Below are 20,222 nucleotides of genomic sequence, written 5' to 3'. Positions count from 1 at the left end.
CAGCGTGCGAACTGCATCAATAAAACATACCACACCTGAATGAAAAATACAACTAGCATAATGCTTTCCTTTTCTATCCATCAACACGAATTACCCATGACACAAACTGTCTACAGAATCAGCCCAACTGTAAGCTCAACTGCTGTTTGCTGTAGTATGTTTTGTTGGAATTTGATAGGTGTGTTGCTTCGATGCATTATCCACGTCTCCACCCTAGCGTTGAGAATCTGTGAATCCCCCAACGCAGTGATGTAGTGTGAATGCCATTCAATGTCATCCGCTGGCGGAGTAGCTGTGAATGCCGCCCGGTGGTATCCCCCTCAAACGATAGTTCTTCGAGCTGCGAGTAAAAATACAATCCTTGTCTGCTAAAGTGTTTGCGTCGAAAGTGTTGCGAAACTATTTCTTCAGCTAGTTACCTAGCTAGAAGCATAGACACAAGGGACCATCGCTGGGTAAGCTCCTTGGTTTACTTAGCCGTACCATCTTTTTGTGTCATCAAATCCACTGTTTCAACAACTACCAAGGTAATGACGCATTATCGCGGGTACTTCAATTCTTTTTTTTTCCTTCTGCTCATTCCGCAATCGACTGCTTAGGGCGCACGACTCGTGGCTCAAAAGAGCATGACTCGGGGAAGGAGGAACCGAAAGGTAAATCTTGCGTGCGTGGTGGTCGGGGAGGGGAGTCACTTCAGGGTGGAGCTACAGCGCAACGCAGATGGGACCCAGGGATCGGAAAATTATTGATATTGTAAAATTGTAATATTGTTGGGCATCAATATTGTATTGTAGCGATGTCATCAATATCCACTATTTATTGTCAATATTGTTTAGGAAGAAAAACTACCCCTACCTTCTCTTACGAATTAAAGAGCACCATAAGCTAGTTTTCCTCTCCTTTTTCCGTGGCTGTTGCCTATTGAATACTTCTGACAGCCTTAATAGCACTTCGCTGGTCATAAGACCCCAATCCATCGTCAATTCTTAATCGAGTCCCAGTTTTTTTCACGTTTCGCGTCGAGGGGTCGATGGCGCTGAACAACCGAATTAAGTATACGTAGACTTGCTCTCTTATCGAGCTATGGTTTTCTCCATGAGAGTAGCCTTGAGGTCCGCAGGGCTGCACTTCTGTTTTCTTTACAGCCACGTAATGGCACCAACGTGTATACGTAATAAATTTGAGCAGATACTGCGACTACGTGCGAAAAGACTTCGTATGCGTAAGGGGAGACACTTAGACCTCAGAGCTGCAGCGTTACTGCGGTACCCACGTCGGTGATAATACCTTGGCTTGTGTCCTTGGCAACAGACGTCATGAAAGAGGGAGAGGTACCCCAACCGAGTCTCCAACATTGCTCGTCGATGCTTCTGTCTGGTCACTTTCGCTTTAGACACTAGGAAGACGGTCAATCATGTTCGGACACGTACAGTTAGGGGTAAAGACTCGCTAACCATTGGGGATAAGTAGGGTTTCCTAAAATACTATTGCCATAATATGGAAGCCAATGAGCGAAATAAATTATGGTCCTTTAAAAGACAAGTCAAAATTAAATAATGGTAACTACGCACCATCCGATTAGCCAAAATACACGACATTGGATAAATAGAACCATTATTCTGTGAAAGCCCTGAAATAAATAATGGCATGGAGTGACACGAGTCCATAAAATACATTATTGTAAGGTAAATTATGGCAATTATTGATATTGCCATATATTTTTAGGAAACCCTGCCATGACGATTCATGATGTTAGCATGTACTCATATACTCTAGTACAGTACAATATATCGCCATACTAAAGGCAAGTATGGCAATATATTGGGGCAAATATTGATATTGGTGCAATATTGATTGTGATGACTGCCCCGCCGACAATCAATATCCAATCTCCAATTATAGTATCGCCAGTATAGACAAATTAAAGCCCCCGTAACCTGGACATCTTACGTTTTCAATCAACAAATTTTGATCTCTCCAATGTCCAGCCAGCAATGGCTGTAGCCTCCGTCAAGAGATTTGAACACGAATGCGTATCGCGTGCTCGTTACACCTATTTACCCACTCTGATTGGTTTAAAATGCGTCTGTCGTTGGCCTCCTCCTTCACTGGCCCTCACAATTTGACTCCCTCAACCCACAACAAGCAGCTGACGATGACAAGCAACCTGTGCCTCCCTGCTACTGCTGGACCTGTATTACAGACTCCGTCCCGTGGTCGCCTCGATGGAGACCAAGTTCGAAGTGCCTGCACTGCCGTCAACACGAAAAAGACGTACCGAAGCTATTTAAAGGGCATATCTACCTGGGTTCGCGCCACTCGCCAGGACATAGTCCAGCCTCCTCTAGCAGTACACGGATCGTCGAGCTGAGGTTTTCTCGCGTTACACTTTGCTGACTCACGCATTTCTCGTCCAGTAGCTTAGCAAATCCGTCCAGCAGTAGATCCGGTAGATGGTTCAGCGCCTGTCGCGTCTTCATGTGCTGCTCAAAAAGCTCGACGTGTGGGGGTATACCAGTAGGGCGCATCCACGTACTGCAACCGGTGATCAGCATGCTGGAGAGTCGTGCCATGACATTGGAATCGCGAAAGATGTAGGAAGAAAGCAAAGCATGCTTCGGTAGCAGACCTTGGCGAAGAAAATCGGCGTGCGTCACCAGGGAAGCAAGGCACAGCTGGAACGCTTCGAAGTGCGTAGGTAGGAACACGCCGAGGTTAAGACTGCCGTCCTCGCAGAAGAATTCTTCGGCGGCAGGCGCAGCAGCGCATTCAGCAAGAGGCAGCCCAATCAAGTTCAACCAGCATCGCTTATCACTGGCAATCAGATGGGCGCTTTCATCGGATGCCGCAGGATTTTGCTTTTCCACAGCTAGATGCGCTAAGTGTGTGGCGTATTTGGTGGCTTAGCCACCCTGCTGCCGGATACCCCCGCAGAGTGAGTACTGCTCTGTAGTGATGAGAATATTAGCCAATCCGGCGACGTTCGTTATGCGTGTCACGACCCGGTTACGGGATCTGGACACAAGTCAATGTCGGATTTCGCGAGATCAGCAAATTGAGTCACAGGGATCGAATTGAAGCAGTCGGGCTGTTGAGCACCGAGCTAAACCAACGTAGATCCTCGAGGGCGTCGGGCGGTATTGGTTGGGGCCCGAATTGACGACTTGAATGTGCAGTTGTTTCTAGACGCTGGAAAAATGCACGTGCCGGACGCGAACAGGAAGCAACGTGCCGCAGGCTTCCGATGACTTTAAGCAGTTCAGACTTTGTTGCAGAGGTTGCTGAAATCAATCGACTGGCTCGGCCAAGTGCCTTGCTTATCTTATCAGCCGGGATTGAGACGCATCCGGCTTCTGTATCCCACAGCAAACCGAGTGCTTTGTTCTTGGTGGACCATGCTGTGAACGTTTGCTCGTTTATCGCGGAGGAACCCAACACCGTAGCCATAGCACGTCGAAGTGACAGATTAGCATCGAAGCAGCGTGTACCCGCGTCGACTTCGACGCACGTGTGGTCATCAAACCAAACGTTGCCTCTGAATTGACGCGTGAGATGGTTGCCGAACTCGTAGATGTGGTTGATCAGTTTGCCGGCGACCGCATAGAAAGCTGGAGATCCGCACCAGCCGAAACCACAGGATAGGTCGATGACGAGGAAGTTCTCGTAGCGGAAGCAGAACATGTCACCGCGTCTGCGTGAATTGGAATGTGGCGGAATGCACCGGCCACATCTCCTAGCACGAGAAGGACGATAGCAGTGGGATTTGACTTTTTCAGTCGATGGATTCGCCGTGCGATGCCTCTCGGTGGATTGTACGAAATCGAAGGATGTTCACTTCGATCTGTGTAATCGTTCACCGATGCATCGGGCGGATAAGAGTAGTCGTTGATGAGACGAATGTCTCCCGCAACGACGCCTGGCTTGTCTACAACGGCAAGCAGGCTGATAACTAGTTCGGGCCATTGATCGAGGAGTTGTGCATCCACAATCAAATACCGGCCTTCGAGTTGACCTTTTTGGAGGTGACGGCAGATGTGAGCGTCATCCCCATTGATGCTGCGATGGTTGATAGGCCGATTTACTTGACGGCGCGGCTTGGCTGACAGCCATTGGGGCTTCACGCCGTCTCGAACGATCTGGTTCCATAGAGTGACGGTGGGCGCAATATCGGGATACTGGAGAGGCTGAATCTCGTACAGGTTCTTGTTCGGCCGGGTGTCCTCTGGTGTTTGACCCCGATATATTTTAACGATCTCCTCCAGGGCGAGGCCCCCTCGTACTGCTAGCTTCGACCAGAACTGCACGTGCTCAATATCGATGTCACCCACTTGTGCGTCTTGGTTTGGCGGCGGTAGCATACCGTATTGATGAGCTGCGACTTGCCAGTGAGACGACACGACGGCGACATTGGCAGTGTGTATCTGTTGCAGTGTACCCATGAATCGGTCGTGTCGTAGTTGGGCATGTTGTTCGTGCGTGTATTCGTGAGGTTGCTATTGGTACCAACTCTATCCGACTGCAGCTCCTGGCTTCATAAATCCTTGCACTCTGTCAAGAGGCCGTTCCAGCGTTGATTCACTACGGCCTTAGCCTCGTCAGACAGCGCTTGGGGTTTGAAATGGGGTCGGGGGCAGTCCGGGAGATTGGAGCCTGCTTTGGACACAAATCGAAGACACAGGCGACGACCGTCCTCACGTTTTGGGAGCGAGGTAAGCACATTGTTCGGGATACGGGTTTTCGTGGTCTGGCGGCGGTCGAACTGCCGAGGCGTGTTTCCGCTGCCTTCGTACGTCGTTTTGATACGGCCAGCCGATTCACCCGTGACTGTCCAGACCGGGTAAGATTCCTTGAGGGCCACCAATTGGTCGTCATTGCGGCGGAACTGCTTGCGAACGCGAAGAGCTGACTTCAGCCCTTTCGATACAAGACGGCTGCGGAACTTGCCGAATTTGATATTCACCCAGTGCGTCAGGAGGCGAGCCGTCGCGGCGTCAGATGGGGCCTTGTCAGCGTTAGCGATGATGAAGTCACGCGCAGCACCAATAAATCGCTTAGTATCCTTGTTGTAGAAGTACTTGGCAAACTTGTAGAATGATGACAGAGCGCTGACGAGATCACCGAGCCCGGCAGCTTTGGGCGGAGCTGGCAGCGCGTTCTTCGAGGAGAAATCTGACATGTACACAGCCGATTCCGTCGTCGCAAATTCATTCGAAGTGATCGCGCGGCGAAAATGCATGATGGAGAGACCAAGGCCAAATCCAAAGTGATAAGCTCCACGAAGCACCGGAGGGGTACCAATAAAGTCGAGATGTTGTGATTGCTGAGCGGACTGGAGCAGCGTCTCAGGCATCCCGAAAAATAATAATGCCCGAAAATATAACAGTATTTTCGGATACAATACTTTATTTAGGGCATCGCCGTTTGTTTTATCCGAAATTTATGTAGCCGAGTTCTAAAATTCGGTATTTTACTTCTGCTCATCCTGCTCCAACCATTAGTTGTGGTCAAACATCGCGCTCTACCAGCGTAACTTTGCCGTTCGCCCCCACTTTCAAACAAGCACCACCCAGCACGCGCATCACGACTCGACGTTCGCACCATGACCGACAATCTCCTCGCTGGCCCCGCTCCGAGGCCTACCTTCTCGCCCAGGCAGATTGCTGCCTTCTACTTCAAGCCCTGCCTGGACGAGGAGGGAGAGACGACGGGCTACTATGCCTGCAAGACCTGCGCTAAGCGCCGCAAGCACGCGCCTAAGTCAGGCTACAGCAACTTGGTGTCGCACGTGCGGGCGGCGCACCCCAACTACGAGAGCGACATGCGCGACGCTAGTGTCGCTGCGACGGGGGCCTTACTGCCGTGGGTCACCCAGAAGGTCTCGAACCGCTACGCGTGGCTGCGCTGGGTCGTCACGGGCAATCTACCGCTGTCGTTTTGCGAGTCCAAGGAAACGCGACAGTACGTATTTTCATATCTATTTTGGTGATTTACATGTGTGCTAATGCCGTATGTTATGTAGATACACGAAGCTAAATCCCATCTCCGTGGAGACGCTGACCGCCATCATGGAGGCCGTGACCAAGGCCGTGGAGACGATGATCGGCGACGCCATGCCCGAACGTTTTAGTCTGGTCCTTGATGGGTGGACCCACGGCACGGAGCACTATATGGCAGTGTATGGCTGCGTTGAGACGGCGACAGGCTCCCAGTACCCGCTGCTGTCGTTAGCGTCCATCATGGATGAGCCGAACGACCAGCTGAGCGCTGACGGCCATCTGACGGCAATTAAAAGGTTCCTACCCTTTTTTGGTAAGTCTATCTCCGGATGTCTATTCCTGGTTGGTGACAACTGCGGAGTAAACAAGCGGCTAGCGAACCTACTCGGTGTGCCGCTAATCGGCTGTGCCAGCCACCGCCTGAACTTGGCGGTGCGAGACTACTTGGAGCCCCACGACAGCATCCTCGAAGAGGCCCAGCAGCTTATGCGTAAGTTGCGGACTTTAAAGCAAGCAGCCAAGTTGCGGTAAGTACTCTGTTTGCTGTTTTATTTGGTTTTTGTATCGGTACTAAATTGGTCTTTGTTTTTGGGTTTTGTTCGAAATTAGTCATTGGCCGCTGTCCTCACACAGGACACGCGCTGGTCGTCGACCTTTTCAATGCTCAAGCGCTATTTTCGGCTCCGTCCGTTCATTTCGGCGGACGACGAGGAGCTCGCGGACTTCCTTCCGTCACGCTCAGCCCACCGCAAGCTGGAGACTTTGCTGGCAAGCCCCCGGGACGTCGAGTCCGTGTCCAAGCACCTGCAGGGCGACGGCCTTACGCTGCTGGACGCTCGTGTCCTATTCGACGAGCTCCTCAAGAGCCACCCCTCGTTCGCGAAGTATCTCGGTAAGGATCATCGCTCACTCTGCGTCTGATGGTATTTCTACTTAACTACTGCGTTTTATATGTTTTTATTTATGCATAGCCACCGACGCGGATATAGTCCACTCCGCCGTCTTCGAGCAGGCGGTCGTCAAGGTGCTGGACGACCAGGCGGCCCTGCTGACGGACGACGAAGTCGCTGCGCTGGAGCCGTTCAAGCGCACGCAGGCTCATGTGGAAGGCGTGGACTGCACGCCGGCGGACAAGGAGGGGTTCGCTGTGTGTGCGCTCAAGCGACGCAAGGTAGCTGCTCCGCCGACCACGTACGAGATGCGTAATGCGATTCCTCCTACCTCAAACATGGTTGAGAGGCTCTTCAGCATTGCGCGCGCTATGCTGCGCCATGAGCGCCACCGCCTCTCCCCCATGATGCTAGAGATGATCTTGTTCCTCAAGATGATCTTGTTCCTCAAGATCAGCAGCTCGTACTGGGATGTTGCGACCGTGGAGCAGTGCCTGTAAGTAGGTACAGTCGTAACATGATTGCAGTAATTTACTGTGTCAACACTATGTCTCGCGTTATTTATTCAGTCTGCTACTCGGATGCAATGCAATTTTTATTATGGTGTCCGGCAAACAAACGATATATATCGTATTTTCGGCATGCCTGCCTGTGTGTCGTTGCTGAACAATGCTTGCGTGGACCTGGCGCTCTGTCGGGGCCGGATGAAACACTACACCGCGTACTCTGCTGCCACTGGGGCGGTTGGTACCGTCGTCGTCGGAAGAGCTGGAGACGTCGGAGGAACTGGACACTTCAGAAGAGTCAGAGCTGGGGAGTTGGTGCGAGCGTCAACGCGAGGCTGCTTTGCGAGGAGCCTGTGCATTTGACGAATCTCATCGACATCTTCATCATCTGAGTCGATAGTCAACGACTCCGAATTGACATCTGGGTCGGAATTGTCGCTTGTGTCATCGGTTGCAGGACGGCGTCGGCCCATCGTCCTTGAGGCTACCACGCTATTCGGCCTCGTCTGATCCGATGCAGTGCCGACCAGTGTTGACTTTTTACGTACGTTTTTACTTAAATTAAGTGGAAACCCATGTAAAAATGTAAAACACCTACTAAAAACGTGGAATTAGGCTGGGTATATCAGGTACGGCGGCGCAGCACTCAGGCTCTACAAGCCAAACGACGGTGCACACAGGCGCTACATCTCCAACACTATGTACGACGCGCTGCTGTCGTGTCGGTGCCCAGCATGTTCCTGCCGCTGCTGGGCGGGCGCCTCATGGACAAGAGCGGCCACCGCAGCTTCTGTTTCTTCCTGGTGTGGATCTGCGTGGGGCAGGCCATCTTCGCGCTGGGCATGCAGCTTAATAAGAACTGGCTGGCGCTGTTCGGGCGCGTGTTCTTCGGCGTGGGCGAGGGCAGTGTGGTGGTGTGCGCGCGCGCGTTTATCGCGTCGTGGTTCCGTAACAAGGAGCTGGCGTTCGCCATGGGCGTGAGCGTGGCCATCACGAACGTGTCCAAGATGCTGGCCAAGGCGACAGTGGCCCCCATCGTGCTGTACTTCGGCGGGTACGTGCAGGCGCTGTGGTACGGCGAGCTGTCGGCGTTCGTGGGCATGCTGGTGTGCCACTACACACTGAACCTGAAGCGCATCGTCAAGGGCCACGTGATCAGCGAGGAAGCGCTGGACCCGAGCCGGCGCTGACTCAAGGACTACGCCGACAACAAGCGCCAGAAGCACCGCTGGCACAAGCCTCACCCGCATGCCAGGAAGATTTCGGGCGAGAACGTGAAGAGCATCTCCCGCATGTTCTGGGTAAGTCAGGCTGCTGCATGTCCACTTCATCAATTGCTTTCACCTGCTCCAGACCGTGAGACCCAGCTACCTGTTCCAGAACGTGAGGCCCAGCTACGTTGGACTACTCGATCGGCAAGGCTGGCGTGGTGAGCAGCATCTCGCACCTGTTCGTGATGCACGCGCCGTTCATCAGCCATTGACCTTCCCATCGACCGGTTCGGCGCACGCACCCTGCTGCTATCCTGACTGCTATGCTGCCGGTGCTGGCATGATACTGCTGCACTTAGCCCATTGTAGCGCGTCCGGCTACACGACATCCAGGTGAGTGGCGTTGCTGGCCGTTTTCGAGGTCTTCATCTACTCGAGCAAGCAGCTACTGTGCGAGAGGCGATCGACCAAGGTGTCCAAGATTGCGCTAATTGAAACGAGATACAGGCACAGCAAGAGCAGGCGCACAGAGACGCACGAATGGCGCACGCCGACTCGCTCTCCACCTGAAATGCATGGAAGGTAAGCCCTAGCGCGTCCAGCCCGATCTCTTCGTCTACCCGCAAATGAGCAAGAAGTAGAAGGTGGAGCACACTAACAAGGCAGCGGCGAGACCAAGCCAACATCACAAAGCTCTCAAACTAGTTCATGAATGCGCACGACCTGGATCTGCTTGCGTCGTATGCATGGCTCGTTCATTTAACTGTCAACAAGTTATGCATTGAGTACTTGTATTATACTTATGCTGTAGAGCAACTTGACATGCAGAATGGAATCATTGCTTCTACTAGTAAATCATGTCTGCAAAGTAAGCTGCGAACTACAACTTACGATTGGAGCCGATCGCTGCGTGTCATTAGAGGCATGGAGGGTAAGGCCGTCGGTCCGCCGCTGCAATAAGGTCTGCACTTGATTCAAGCCTTGTCATTGTAAATTGCGAGTGATTTCCAGCGTTGCTGTTCGTACTGTCCGTGGGGCCACCATCACCTGGGTTTCCGCCGTTTTGATCCAGATCGCAGTCGTTAGCGCCCGCATCGGCACTTGTACCGGCATCAGCACTTGTATTACCGACCGCATCGGCGCTTGTACCAGCTTCAGCACTTGCATCACCGCCTTCTGCAGTGTTGCTGGAAGTTGAGGCACTTCTAGGTGTCTCTAAAATGTTACTCCACAGCCCAACTGTCGCTTCGTCTCCGTACTCGCCTATTTCCTCCCTGTCAAAGTGCTCCAGATACTCATCTAGCTGTCTGTCACTAAGAACAACCGTGTCGAGTTCAGCAGTAAGGCTATCAACAGCATTATCAGCGGAAGGTGGCAGGCGGGGATTTTCAGTTGTACGCGAACCAGTGGGCGGTGAATCCCATGGACGCGACGACGTGTCCAAATCCCTAGGATCGACGCCGCTCGTTGCATGAGCCGCAAGCTCTTGTTGATCGGAGAACAGGACCCGCGCCGACGGCGTCGACGGTAGGTTGCCAAGCTACTTGAGTTCTGTGCTGCAAATTGAGAACTGAGATTGATTGTTAGCGCGGCATTCGCGAGTGCTAGCCTACTTGTGCATACTCTGGCGTCTGTACCCACGAAGACGACCTCATCCAGAGCTTTGATCCTTGAAGTGAAACGATATAGAAGTTCACCCATGCGCCACTGCTGACAGGCGCCTGTGCCGACTGGGTGCGGAAGGATCTTGTCATTCTCCTCCATGCCGAGATGGCAATCAATACGGGAAAATGCGGCGGATGTTCGCTCGATACTCCGTCGTTCCGGTGTCCAGTAGGACAGTGCCATTGTTGAACACTTCCTTCACGATGAATGGTCCTTTTGCAACCGGGTCCGTCTTCTTGCGCTCGCGCGCTGGAATACGAAGCATGACGTGATCTCCCACGCAGTAGAAATACTCGAGCCGCTTCATGTTCACGCGCTCGTTGTCCTGCAGGATAGCTGCAAACCTTTGCTTTGACAAAAAGCTCCAATTGGCAAAATGCAATTGCCTCGTGATCATGTCCTCACCGAAGAGTAGCTGAGCCGGCGAAGCCCGGAGAATCGAATGGTAGCTAGTCCGAATTGCGTACGCTGCATAATCAAGAGCGACTTCGAGTTGGCCGTGCAAATCCGGTCGGGCTCGCAAGATATTCATGATCTCGAGATGAACGCGCTCACAGATCGCGTTGGCCTGGGGATTCTTCGATGTAATTGGCTTGTCCTTGATAGCCATGGTACTCAGCAGTAACTGGAACTCGTCTCCAGTGAATTCAGAGCCAAGGTCATGGATAACGAATCTTGGGCGCGGGTAGCGACACAGCCACGCTCTCTCGAAGCTTAGCGCAGTGGTCTTCGACGTCTTGCCCTTCTGCATTAGCAGCTCCAGCCAGCGGAACTGCCTCTCGATCATAGTCACGCAGTAGTAATCACCGTCAAAGGGACCGACAAGATCAACATGCACGACGTCAAAAGGCTTGTCGTTGTTGGCCGCTGGTGTAGGTGGAATGCGGCCGTATTTCTGCTTGCCTCCATGTAGTTTTGCTCGTTTGCAATCCACGCAGGCCTTGACGTAGTCCAGGGTCTCCTTCTCCATCTCGGGCCACCAAAATGTAGCCATGCTGCGAAATTGCTTTTCCGCACCCGGGTGAAGAAGGTAGTCATGATATAGCTCGATGAGGCTATGGCGGAGAGACGACGGGATGACAACACGCTTTTTGTAGTGCAGCGATACGTTGCCTAAAGGTGGGCGGAGAGAATAATCAGGATCAGCTCCACGGCACTCCAACCGGTTTAGAATCTCCTTTGTCGTGGGGTCTTCCGCCTGATGACGCTTGATCACCGCACCGTCGATGGCTATTTCTTCTTCCTCGATGCGCAGGAGCTCCTCCTCTGTCGTCTGTTTCACGTAGTCGTAGTGGAGTCGAGAGAATGCATCTGCGCCCACGTTCAGCACTCCAGGGACGTACTTAACAGTGAGGCGATACTCTTCCAGCAGGAGTTTCCAGCGCTTGACTCGGAGGGAGTTTTCTTGCGGAAAGAGAAGATTCTTGTGGTCCGTGTGAATTACAACAGGAAATCCGAGTAGCATCGTGCGGTACTCCTTCAGCAGCTCGACGATCGACAAAAGTTCCCACTCCATTGTAGAATATTTTTGCTGGGTCTCTGTCATTGATCGCGAGAAGCAAGCGAGAATCCTCTTGCCCTGAATGATGACCCCACCTATTTGTCTGCCACTTGCATCAGCAAACACGTGAAAGGTTCTGTTGTAGTCGGGGAACGCAAGCCACACATTCCGAGCTAGAGCATTCTTGATCTCTTGGAACGCTGCTGCGTGTTCTGGGGTCCAGGTGAATGGCGCGTTCTTCGAGGTGAGTTTGTTGAGCTGGGCCGTCAGCGCCGACTTGTTTGGTACCATTTCGCGGTAGTAGGAAATCATTCCTAAAAAGCGGCGGAGCTCTTTTTCATACGGGGCTCTGCAATGTGCTGGATGGCTTCAATCTTCTTCTTTTGGGGCTGGATTCCGTCCCGAGTCAGCGTGAACCCTAAGTAATCGACTTCTTCACGAAGGTTATGGCACTTCTTCGCGTTGAGCGTGATGTCGAACTGGTGGAAACGCTCAAACACAATGGGAAGATGCTCGAGATGGTCCTCTTCATCCTCCGAGAACACTAGCACGTCATCCAGGTAAACAATCACGGAAGGTAAATCTCCAACAATGCGCTCCATGCATGCCTGGTATTCGTCGGGAGCAGTAGATATTCCCATCGGGAGCCGTTTGAATTGGAACTTACCGAACGGCAAGCAGAATGCAGTCGCTGCACGGCTTTCCGGATTTTGGGCACGAAATACGGTGAGCGACGCAGATAGCGATTCAGCCAGCGGAAATCAACCAGGAGTCGTAGCGATCCATCGGGTTTCACAAGAAAAAATGCTGGTGCAGCCGATTCCGAATCGTATATCTGCTCGATCACATCCAACTGGAGCAGACGCTGAATTTCGTCGCGTGCTGCGTGTTTTTGACTGCGAGGAGTCGTGTAGGGCTTCGTGTAGAAAGGCTGATAATCTGCACTCAGAGGCAAGATGTAGTCGGGAAGGCGAATGCGGCCGAGCCGTCCGCTGTATCTGTCGTAGTATTCTTCGAGAAGCTTAAGATAGCAGTGCTACAGGGCCTGATCAATGTGCTGCGGCATGAGATCGACTGGTGTGAGCGCCGTTGCTTCTCCTACCAGCATTTCGTCGTCGTTTTCGAGCACTTGGTCCGGCTCAGGTACCTCTACGAGTCCAGGTCGAGTTGCTCCTGTCTGTATATTCCTCTCGCTGCCATCCCAAAGCACACGCCCGTTCTTGAAGTCCAGCACAATCCTGAGAGCAGCCATCAGATCACAACCAATCACCATGTCATCTCGCACAGAAGCACTTCAAAGCGGTGAATGATCACCGACTCGCGCTTGAGTTTCGGAATGCGGAATCGAATCTCGAGGGATCCGTCTCTCGAGGCACTTCCGTTCACCAAATGAAAGGACACGGTAGAGTTCTCCATCGCATTATTCTGGTTTCTTGCGACTTGCAGGAATCTCTCGTTGATGACACTTCGAGAGCAGCCACTATCCAACAAGGCCAAATATTTTTCGCGCCCGTGCTCAAGTTTTATCATCGCTCGCATGGGTGGAGTCGACTTCTCTTCTGCAGTATTGAGCCCCACAAACAGATATTCGTCATCACTTGAGCTCTGATTGCGCTGCTCGACGCGGGTGAACTCGTTTCGGCGGCCACCTCCATTGCGACCGCCACGGCCACGAGTGCTACTGAAGCCTCGTTGAGCATCGGCCTGATGGTGTTCTTCTTGCTGCTGCTGGTTGTGCAGCGAGCGGCGCTCCTGCGTATTGTGCGTTGTTGTACGGTGAAATGAGCACCACTTGTTCTGGCTGTCGTTGCGACTGCTGCTGTCCCCGCGTCCACGGTTGCCTTCACGGCGCTGCTGCTGCCGATTACTGTTGTTGCCATGGTAGCCACGGCCACTGCGCCGTCCTTGTCCACGATTATTGTCTGGCCGGAAATGCTTCTTGTTCTCGTTCCCGTTGTTTCTTCCGTGCTGGCGCAGCTCGCCTTGCTCGATGCGCTCAAAATACGGGACAAGTGATGAGACAGTGGTGTACACTTGGCCGCTGGTGTCGTACTCGACTGCCACTTATTCGGAAGGCCACGTTTGTAGAGGCGACAAAGCGCGTCCTCCGGCATAGCTGTCTGCCCCGTTAGCATTGCCATCACTTGCTCCATCCGAACCAAGGTCCGGAAGCGCTTGCTGAGTTCCGCGAGCGTCTCGCTGCGGACTTTGCGGATTTCTCACAGGTCTTCTTGGATTTTCTCGCCGTAGTCAACCGGCATCACCACGATTGAGGCTTGATACAGTGCCTTGGTGAAGTCGTCGTCCCCCATGCGCACGTCGCCGTCGCTTGCACTTGCTTCGTAGGGGTTGAACGCGTCCAGCAGATCACCCTGGAGCAGGATCTTGGTGTTGCGGAACTTGTCCTCGGGGCCCCACTCCTTCAGCTTGGCGAGCTGGAAAAAAGTGGTACGTCCACTCTAAAAACTCCTTGGGGCCGCCATCGATGAACTTCGCCATCTTCTTCGTCACGACTTCTTCCTTGATGCCCTTCTCCTCGTCCGCCTGCCGCACGACGATCGAGTAGGTCAGGTAGCGCTCCTTGTCGTCGTCCTTGGAGCGGCTCACGATGTTGTAGTTGGCCGACGGGTGAACCAGGTCGGGTTTAATTGAAAATTTTCAATGTGCCAAGCTACTTGAGTTCTGTGCTGCAAATTGAGAACTGAGATTGATTGTTAGCGCGGCATTCGCGAGTACTAGCCTACTTGTGCATACTCTGGCGTCTGTACCCACGAAGACGACCTCATCCAGAGCTTTGATCCTTGAAGTGAAACGATATAGAAGTTCACCCATGCGCCACTGCTAACAGGCGTCTGTGGTGACTGGGTGCGGGAGGAGGTTGTCAAGGTGACGTTGGCCAGTTCGGTTCGGAGACGAACAGTCATTGCAACACCCGCAACCAGAGGTTCGAGCTTGTGACGTTACTGGGTTAGCTGGACTAGCACGAGCAGGAGCAACAGAAGTTGGAGTAGCGCGAGCTGGAGTAGTGCGTGCGGAAGTAGCGCGAGCTGGAGTAGCGCGAGCTGGAGTAGCACGAGCTGGGATAGTGTGGGCTGAATTTTGCGGCGTGGCAATGATCGGTCGTTCTCGTGAGTCTATCGTTATCAGGAGCTTCTTCGAGCTCACCGACGGCACTTTTTATCGGCGATTCTTTTCTCGAACGTATTGACGCATTATCTGATGCTTCATTGTCTTTTCGATTGCCATGCGGTTCTGCTTTGGCGTCAGAATGAGAGCAAGCTCGCTGAATAGACGCTCACATGTTGCGTGTTCACCACAATGGACAGGACTGTTAGTGCAAGCGCCGGAAGCTTGCTGTTCGGCTTAGATTTTTTCTCGTAATCCCAAAACGTCAACACCGATTCTTCGTCAAAGTCTTTCTCGCACGAGGTCGAGTAAGCTCCTTCGATCCGTTTGAACATGTCACCTCGTAGCCCACTATCGTCACTGCCCACAAACCGACGGTAGTAATACTGCGCAAATTGACACACATCGTCAAGATCGGTGATCACTGTTGAAGGAAACATTCTTGCTTGCACCACGAACTTAGGATGAAGAAAAAAACCTAAGATGAATAGAGGCTGCTCGCACGCGTTCCAGCGAGCTTCCACCAGCTCAATTAACGGGTCGCTAAACTCAGTGGAAGCGAAGCCACGGTAAATCTCCATGAAAGACACAACCACATCTGCAACCGTGTTTTCATCCCTTTGAAGACGACACGAGGCAGCGCATAACGGACGAACGATCTTCTCCGCGCTCTGCAGCTTTGCCTAAAATCCAAACGTCACCAAGAACACGAAGTTTGTCCGTTAACTCGCTGCTGTTCCGATACGAGAAGACCATATCCTCCAAAGCTCCTCGAGCACGTAGGAGGGACGCAAAACATGCCTGCATTGAGTTCCACCTAGTTTCACACAGCGTAAAAACGGCAAAATGATCTCCATACCGCTTGTCCATCGCCTTAGCAGCTCGCACTAGCCATTTAGAAGTCGAAGTGTTCAAAAAGCTTGCAGCACCTGCCGCATCCGCCGAAACCTGTCTAAATACCGTTTTAAGGACGGCTTTGACTAGGTTATTGATATCGTGAGCAAAACAATGCACGAACGCAATGTTTGGATACCGAAGAGCCAAAATGCGCCGTGCACGGCCACATTGACCAGCATTGTCCGTCACAACTGCACCAACTCTCCATTCCGACGCAAGTAACTCCTCGAGTACCCCTTCCATTTGCTGCGCAATTGCAATTCCGTCGTGACGGTCACCAGCAGGCCTTAAACCATAAGTCATTACTCGCCCAAATAGCGAGACTAAGCAACCCAGTACATGCATCTTAGCGATAGTCTCCCAGACGTCCGACAGAAAATTCACCCTCCCTCCACTTCGATTCTGGACTGATCTCACGTTGTCACGCTGCTCGACGGAATGTAGATCTGCATATTCATCTAGGATGCGACCACCAATCAGATGGCGATGTGGCACGGCGCCTGGAACTCCACACCGAGCGTTCAAAAACACGAGTAACCGCCTAAATGACAGCAATGCCACAAAAGAATCAGGAAGCAAGGCTTCAGCTTGAAACTCCAACAGCAGCCGCCAAAATATTAGTTTTTCAGCTAGCGTAAATTTAGGCGGCGAGGTGCATTGCGATTTCGTAGTCCTTCCATGCTCGCCAGGTTCACCTTCACTCTCGACACTCTGGAAAACGTTGCCGGTAGCGCCAACATAGTACCCACATCCAGACAAGTGCTTCTCCCATGCTTCCTTGCGGCCGTGGATATGGGTGGGAAAGGGGATCGTCGCTTTGTCCTTAACGTGCGCCGCGTAGCAATACTTGCACACAGTCCACCACATTGCCTTGCTGCATTTCTCATTCAGTCGGTAGAAGTTTGTGCTAAGAGCACTCGGAGGACCCCCACGCTTCGGCGCGCCAGGCTGTTCATCACGCAATCCGGGTAGGAGATCCATGAGAATACTGAGCCCGAAGGAGTAGGATACGGCGGTGCGAAGGCCAGGAACTCGACGACGACTGCATAGGCTCGAATTGACAGACGTTCTACTTAGGCAGGATGCGGAATTGATTGTGACTAGGATTTGTTAGTAGTATGCAGAATAGTGGTGATAGTAGTACTAATATTAGTACTATTTGTATAGCAGTGCTGCAAGCAACCCCTTAGACTTGACTTCCATATTAAAATGCACCAGTTATTCTTGAACATTTTTTGATTGGCTAGAATTTGTACATGAAAGGGTATATCTCAACCATGTAAAACGTTTTGCTACGAACAGTTCTATTCCAGCGTATAATACCCATTCGCCGGTCAATGTCGGCATAGCACTGGGCTCTGAGCCGCTTAGTAGTGAGAAAAAACACTAATAGCGATAATAGCAGCACCAATATCGCTACTACCTTTCAGAACTTAAACCACGTAAAGGCGCAAAAAGGGGTGGTTCTCCGACCCTCCCCGCGCTTCGCACTCTCGCGCTCATTTCTCGATACTCAGGTATGCCAGACTGACGAAGTGAAGGTCGCGTCGAGCACGAACGCGTGCATGCGTGCCAGCGGCTCAAATGCCAACCTTCTCAGCGTTGACGAAGGCCGCAACACGTAGCCAACCCCCATCGTAGGCTGACTTCATTGCGCCATGCACATGTTGCCACGTTGGATGAGGTGTTACTGGTACCTCACCCATGCACTCAACGGCAGGATTGGTGCAGATGTAGCTGGTCGTTGGTAGTTTCGGCATGGAGAGCGAGGCGTGAGTGTCTGCCAGCACGTTGATGTTGGAGTTTGTGCTAGGATAGACTGTTATTGGGAAAAATCGCCGTGCAGTGTGTGCGGTCGGCCTGTGGACCACTAGTCCAACGATGATCTCTGCAACAGGCCCGAGTTCGACCTCGCCCAAGGTGAAGTCGAAGAAAACGCAGAGCCCGTTAACAGTATGAATCGACCACATCATCCACAAGCCGCCGGCAAACTTGATCAACCCGGCGTGAGAGCTAGTCCATCGCTTGGAGACACCTTCTACCTACAAGGGTAAGGCGTACACGCATATGTGTCTGCTCTGCGTAAAGACAAAGACGTGGCAAGGCTCGCTCTGCCGCGCAAGCAATGCGCCGAACGCCAAGATCCATTTAGTGGCCAGTCAAAAGGACCACGATATGGCTATCCAAGAGCTGCGGCGCCAGCTAACCCGTGCAGACAGGTACATGGTGCACATGGAGCCCAACATTGAAGCTTAGCGGGAAGCGTCTCCAAACGCGAGTTCACAAGCAGATCACACCCACAGCGCCAGAAACCGTTGTGACCAACTTCGGTGAACCCGGAGGAAATAACGGGCTATATAACACGGTGGCTGAACCGTGATGGTGCGTGCTTCATTTCTTGCGATTTTGAAAGCTGCTAAATTTAACTACTGTAATGATGTGTCTGTATCTAGGGCATGCCAACAGCATGGTGACGACTGCTACTTTTGAGGATATGCCTGTTGTACCCAAACCTCACTGTGCCATGTGGGAAGACATGCAACGACATTCTGGATAATCACTGCGAGACGTTTACAGAGGACTCGGTTGAGATGCCCATCAAACGTTTCAAAATGAAGATGAGTCCGACCTATAAGGTAGCAATATACTAAGAAAATCATTGTTTGAGTTTCCGGTAGAAATATCATCCACCAATGGCGACCTGAACGCCTTGCTCCCTTGTCGAAGTAAGGAACGTTGGCCACGATTCCGAAAAATTGGCCAACCTGATGAATAATCAACTGAAGGCTCGCTACCACTTATATTTACTCAGACGATTTTTACGTCTGAGTAAACGAAGGGTCGCTGCACGGCAACGTATTAGATTTGACTTGATTTCATTATTGATGGCCTTTTTCTAGCAACTGACGCATATATCAGGCGACCTCTGACATATTTCGACCTCTGAACATTTGATATTTAGAGACAAATTTAGAGATTCATTCTATGTCGAGTTATATCCGGTTTTGGTAGGCACCCACTGTATGTTCATTGAGTCGTAGTCAAGTCTGGATTGCGTGTTTTGGTGAAAACACCACAGGTGAAATGCTAGCAGCCATGCTAGCATCCATCTTGAGGCAGTTTCAAGAAGGTGGCGGAAACCGCAGCCAGCCCCTCTGCTTTTAGGCGAGATGATTCAATATTCCACCCACATTTCCCGACAGTTGTAGCGGAAGGAAGAAGTATCCTGTGAGATGGATACTCCTATTTCCGGGAGCAAGAGGATTCGACAAGAAACGAAGGCGCTTAAGCCGCACTAGATTTAGCCACGGTACTGTTAGATAGTTGTAGGGTCACCGGAGACTTCACTTCCGTTCTCTCTCCGGGCCAAGAAAGTCGAAACTCCCAAGCATCTATCCAACCTCTCCCAGCCCTCCAAGAATGGCGTCCTCACCAGTTCCAGGCAACCTCGCCCGAAGCACGCTGCGGAGCTGACGGACTTCGAGTACGTGGAGCTCATGGCTCATGAAGGCGACGAAGCCTCCATGAAGGTGGTGGGTCTCAACTGAGATGACGACGAGAGAGCGCTGTCTATCCCCTGGGCAACGTTTTGCCGCCGAGTCGTGCCAGCTCAAGAACGGGGACTTGTGGCCAGGCTCGTTTCTCGCCCACCCCGTTGCCTTCGTCATGACCTCTGAGGACGGAGTCGACGAGTGGGCGTACGGCATAGTGTCCGTCTACACAGCGTCGACGGAGACAACGCTGCATCTCGTCCGCCAGCACGGATCTACGCGGCTGCCACTTCTTTCTACGACTGCGGTCATCAAGGCAGATGTGCTAAACTACGTCCTCCAGACTGGTGGTGGTGTTAACGCCGCCGGTTTGAGCCCGAAGAGCTACTCGAGCAGCAAAACGAAGTCATCACTGCATGCCAACGCAGACGCTCAGGTTTGCCGAAGTCCGTTACGAAAAACCTGAGTGCACCATACAATCCAGCTGAAGTGGTGCTGCTAATAAACCCGGCAACGCTACGGCTCGTTCGTGTCCGTCGCCAACATGTTGTTGACTACAAAACCGCAGCGGCCTCCAAACGACCGTCTGACTTGCACTCGGACGTGGGGTCGGCACCAGTGGTGGCGTTTTTACAATTACATTTCCACATTTTTACGTGACAAGGGCTTAAAACACGATTGAAAACATTTTTGTGGAGGTCTTTTTACATTGTTGACGTAAAATAGATTTGGTTGAAGTAGACAGTAAGCGAGTTGTACCAGCTCCAGCATCGGAAGACTACAACGACTGGACTGTGGATCAACTGAAGCTCGAGTGTACAGCTCGCAAGCTGTCGGTCGCCAAGAATACCAAGAAAGAGGATCGCGTTGCCATCCTCAACGCTTACGACGCGTCCAAGGGGGGAGTCGCGCTATTGGTGCAGCAGCAACGACTAGGCA

General features: G+C 52.1%; 9 protein-coding genes across 9 annotated transcripts; 3 read left to right on the top strand and 6 right to left on the bottom strand.

Moving 5' to 3' along the window:
- Nucleotides 1-2,300: 2,300 nt before the first annotated feature.
- PHYSODRAFT_488602 (hypothetical protein) lies at nt 2,301-2,678 on the bottom strand (the record flags this gene model as incomplete). The annotated part of the gene is made up of 1 exon (XM_009523571.1): nt 2,301-2,678. A coding segment is annotated over one exon (378 nt), but the record flags the coding sequence as incomplete, so codon positions are not given.
- Nucleotides 2,679-4,531: 1,853 nt separating this feature from the next.
- Nucleotides 4,532-5,176, bottom strand: PHYSODRAFT_494755 (hypothetical protein; the record flags this gene model as incomplete). Its single annotated transcript, XM_009523570.1, has 2 exons — nt 4,532-4,744; nt 4,826-5,176. 2 exons carry the CDS (start codon nt 5,174-5,176, stop codon nt 4,532-4,534), a joined length of 564 nt encoding a protein of 187 aa, XP_009521865.1.
- Nucleotides 5,177-5,599: 423 nt separating this feature from the next.
- Nucleotides 5,600-5,785, top strand: PHYSODRAFT_457986 (hypothetical protein; the record flags this gene model as incomplete). Its single annotated transcript, XM_009523569.1, has 1 exon — nt 5,600-5,785. A coding segment is annotated over one exon (186 nt), but the record flags the coding sequence as incomplete, so codon positions are not given.
- An 820-nt stretch (nt 5,786-6,605) lies between these two features.
- PHYSODRAFT_490391 (hypothetical protein) lies at nt 6,606-7,386 on the top strand (the record flags this gene model as incomplete). The annotated part of the gene is made up of 3 exons (XM_009523568.1): nt 6,606-6,888; nt 6,968-7,098; nt 7,159-7,386. Coding segments are annotated over 3 exons (642 nt in total), but the record flags the coding sequence as incomplete, so codon positions are not given.
- A 2,331-nt stretch (nt 7,387-9,717) lies between these two features.
- On the bottom strand, nt 9,718-9,906 carry PHYSODRAFT_463514 (hypothetical protein; the record flags this gene model as incomplete). Its single annotated transcript, XM_009523567.1, has 1 exon — nt 9,718-9,906. A coding segment is annotated over one exon (189 nt), but the record flags the coding sequence as incomplete, so codon positions are not given.
- A 480-nt stretch (nt 9,907-10,386) lies between these two features.
- On the bottom strand, nt 10,387-10,890 carry PHYSODRAFT_382588 (hypothetical protein; the record flags this gene model as incomplete). The annotated part of the gene is made up of 1 exon (XM_009523566.1): nt 10,387-10,890. A coding segment is annotated over one exon (504 nt), but the record flags the coding sequence as incomplete, so codon positions are not given.
- An 84-nt stretch (nt 10,891-10,974) lies between these two features.
- On the bottom strand, nt 10,975-11,262 carry PHYSODRAFT_463517 (hypothetical protein; the record flags this gene model as incomplete). Its single annotated transcript, XM_009523565.1, has 1 exon — nt 10,975-11,262. A coding segment is annotated over one exon (288 nt), but the record flags the coding sequence as incomplete, so codon positions are not given.
- Nucleotides 11,263-15,507: 4,245 nt separating this feature from the next.
- On the bottom strand, nt 15,508-16,773 carry PHYSODRAFT_493522 (hypothetical protein; the record flags this gene model as incomplete). The annotated part of the gene is made up of 1 exon (XM_009523564.1): nt 15,508-16,773. One exon carries the CDS (start codon nt 16,771-16,773, stop codon nt 15,508-15,510), a length of 1,266 nt encoding a protein of 421 aa, XP_009521859.1.
- A 2,378-nt stretch (nt 16,774-19,151) lies between these two features.
- Nucleotides 19,152-19,775, top strand: PHYSODRAFT_354173 (hypothetical protein). The gene has a single exon (XM_009523563.1). It carries the CDS (start codon nt 19,342-19,344, stop codon nt 19,747-19,749), a length of 408 nt encoding a protein of 135 aa, XP_009521858.1. The 5' UTR covers nt 19,152-19,341; the 3' UTR covers nt 19,750-19,775.
- The last annotated feature ends 447 nt before the right edge of the window (nt 19,776-20,222 follow it).

Source organism: Phytophthora sojae, assembly GCF_000149755.1.
Source record: "Phytophthora sojae unplaced genomic scaffold PHYSOscaffold_3, whole genome shotgun sequence".
In the NCBI taxonomy this organism is placed as follows: domain Eukaryota; phylum Oomycota; class Peronosporomycetes; order Peronosporales; family Peronosporaceae; genus Phytophthora; species Phytophthora sojae.
The sequence above is the reverse complement of the archived record's forward strand: the minus strand, read 5'-3'. Positions and strand labels throughout refer to the sequence as shown.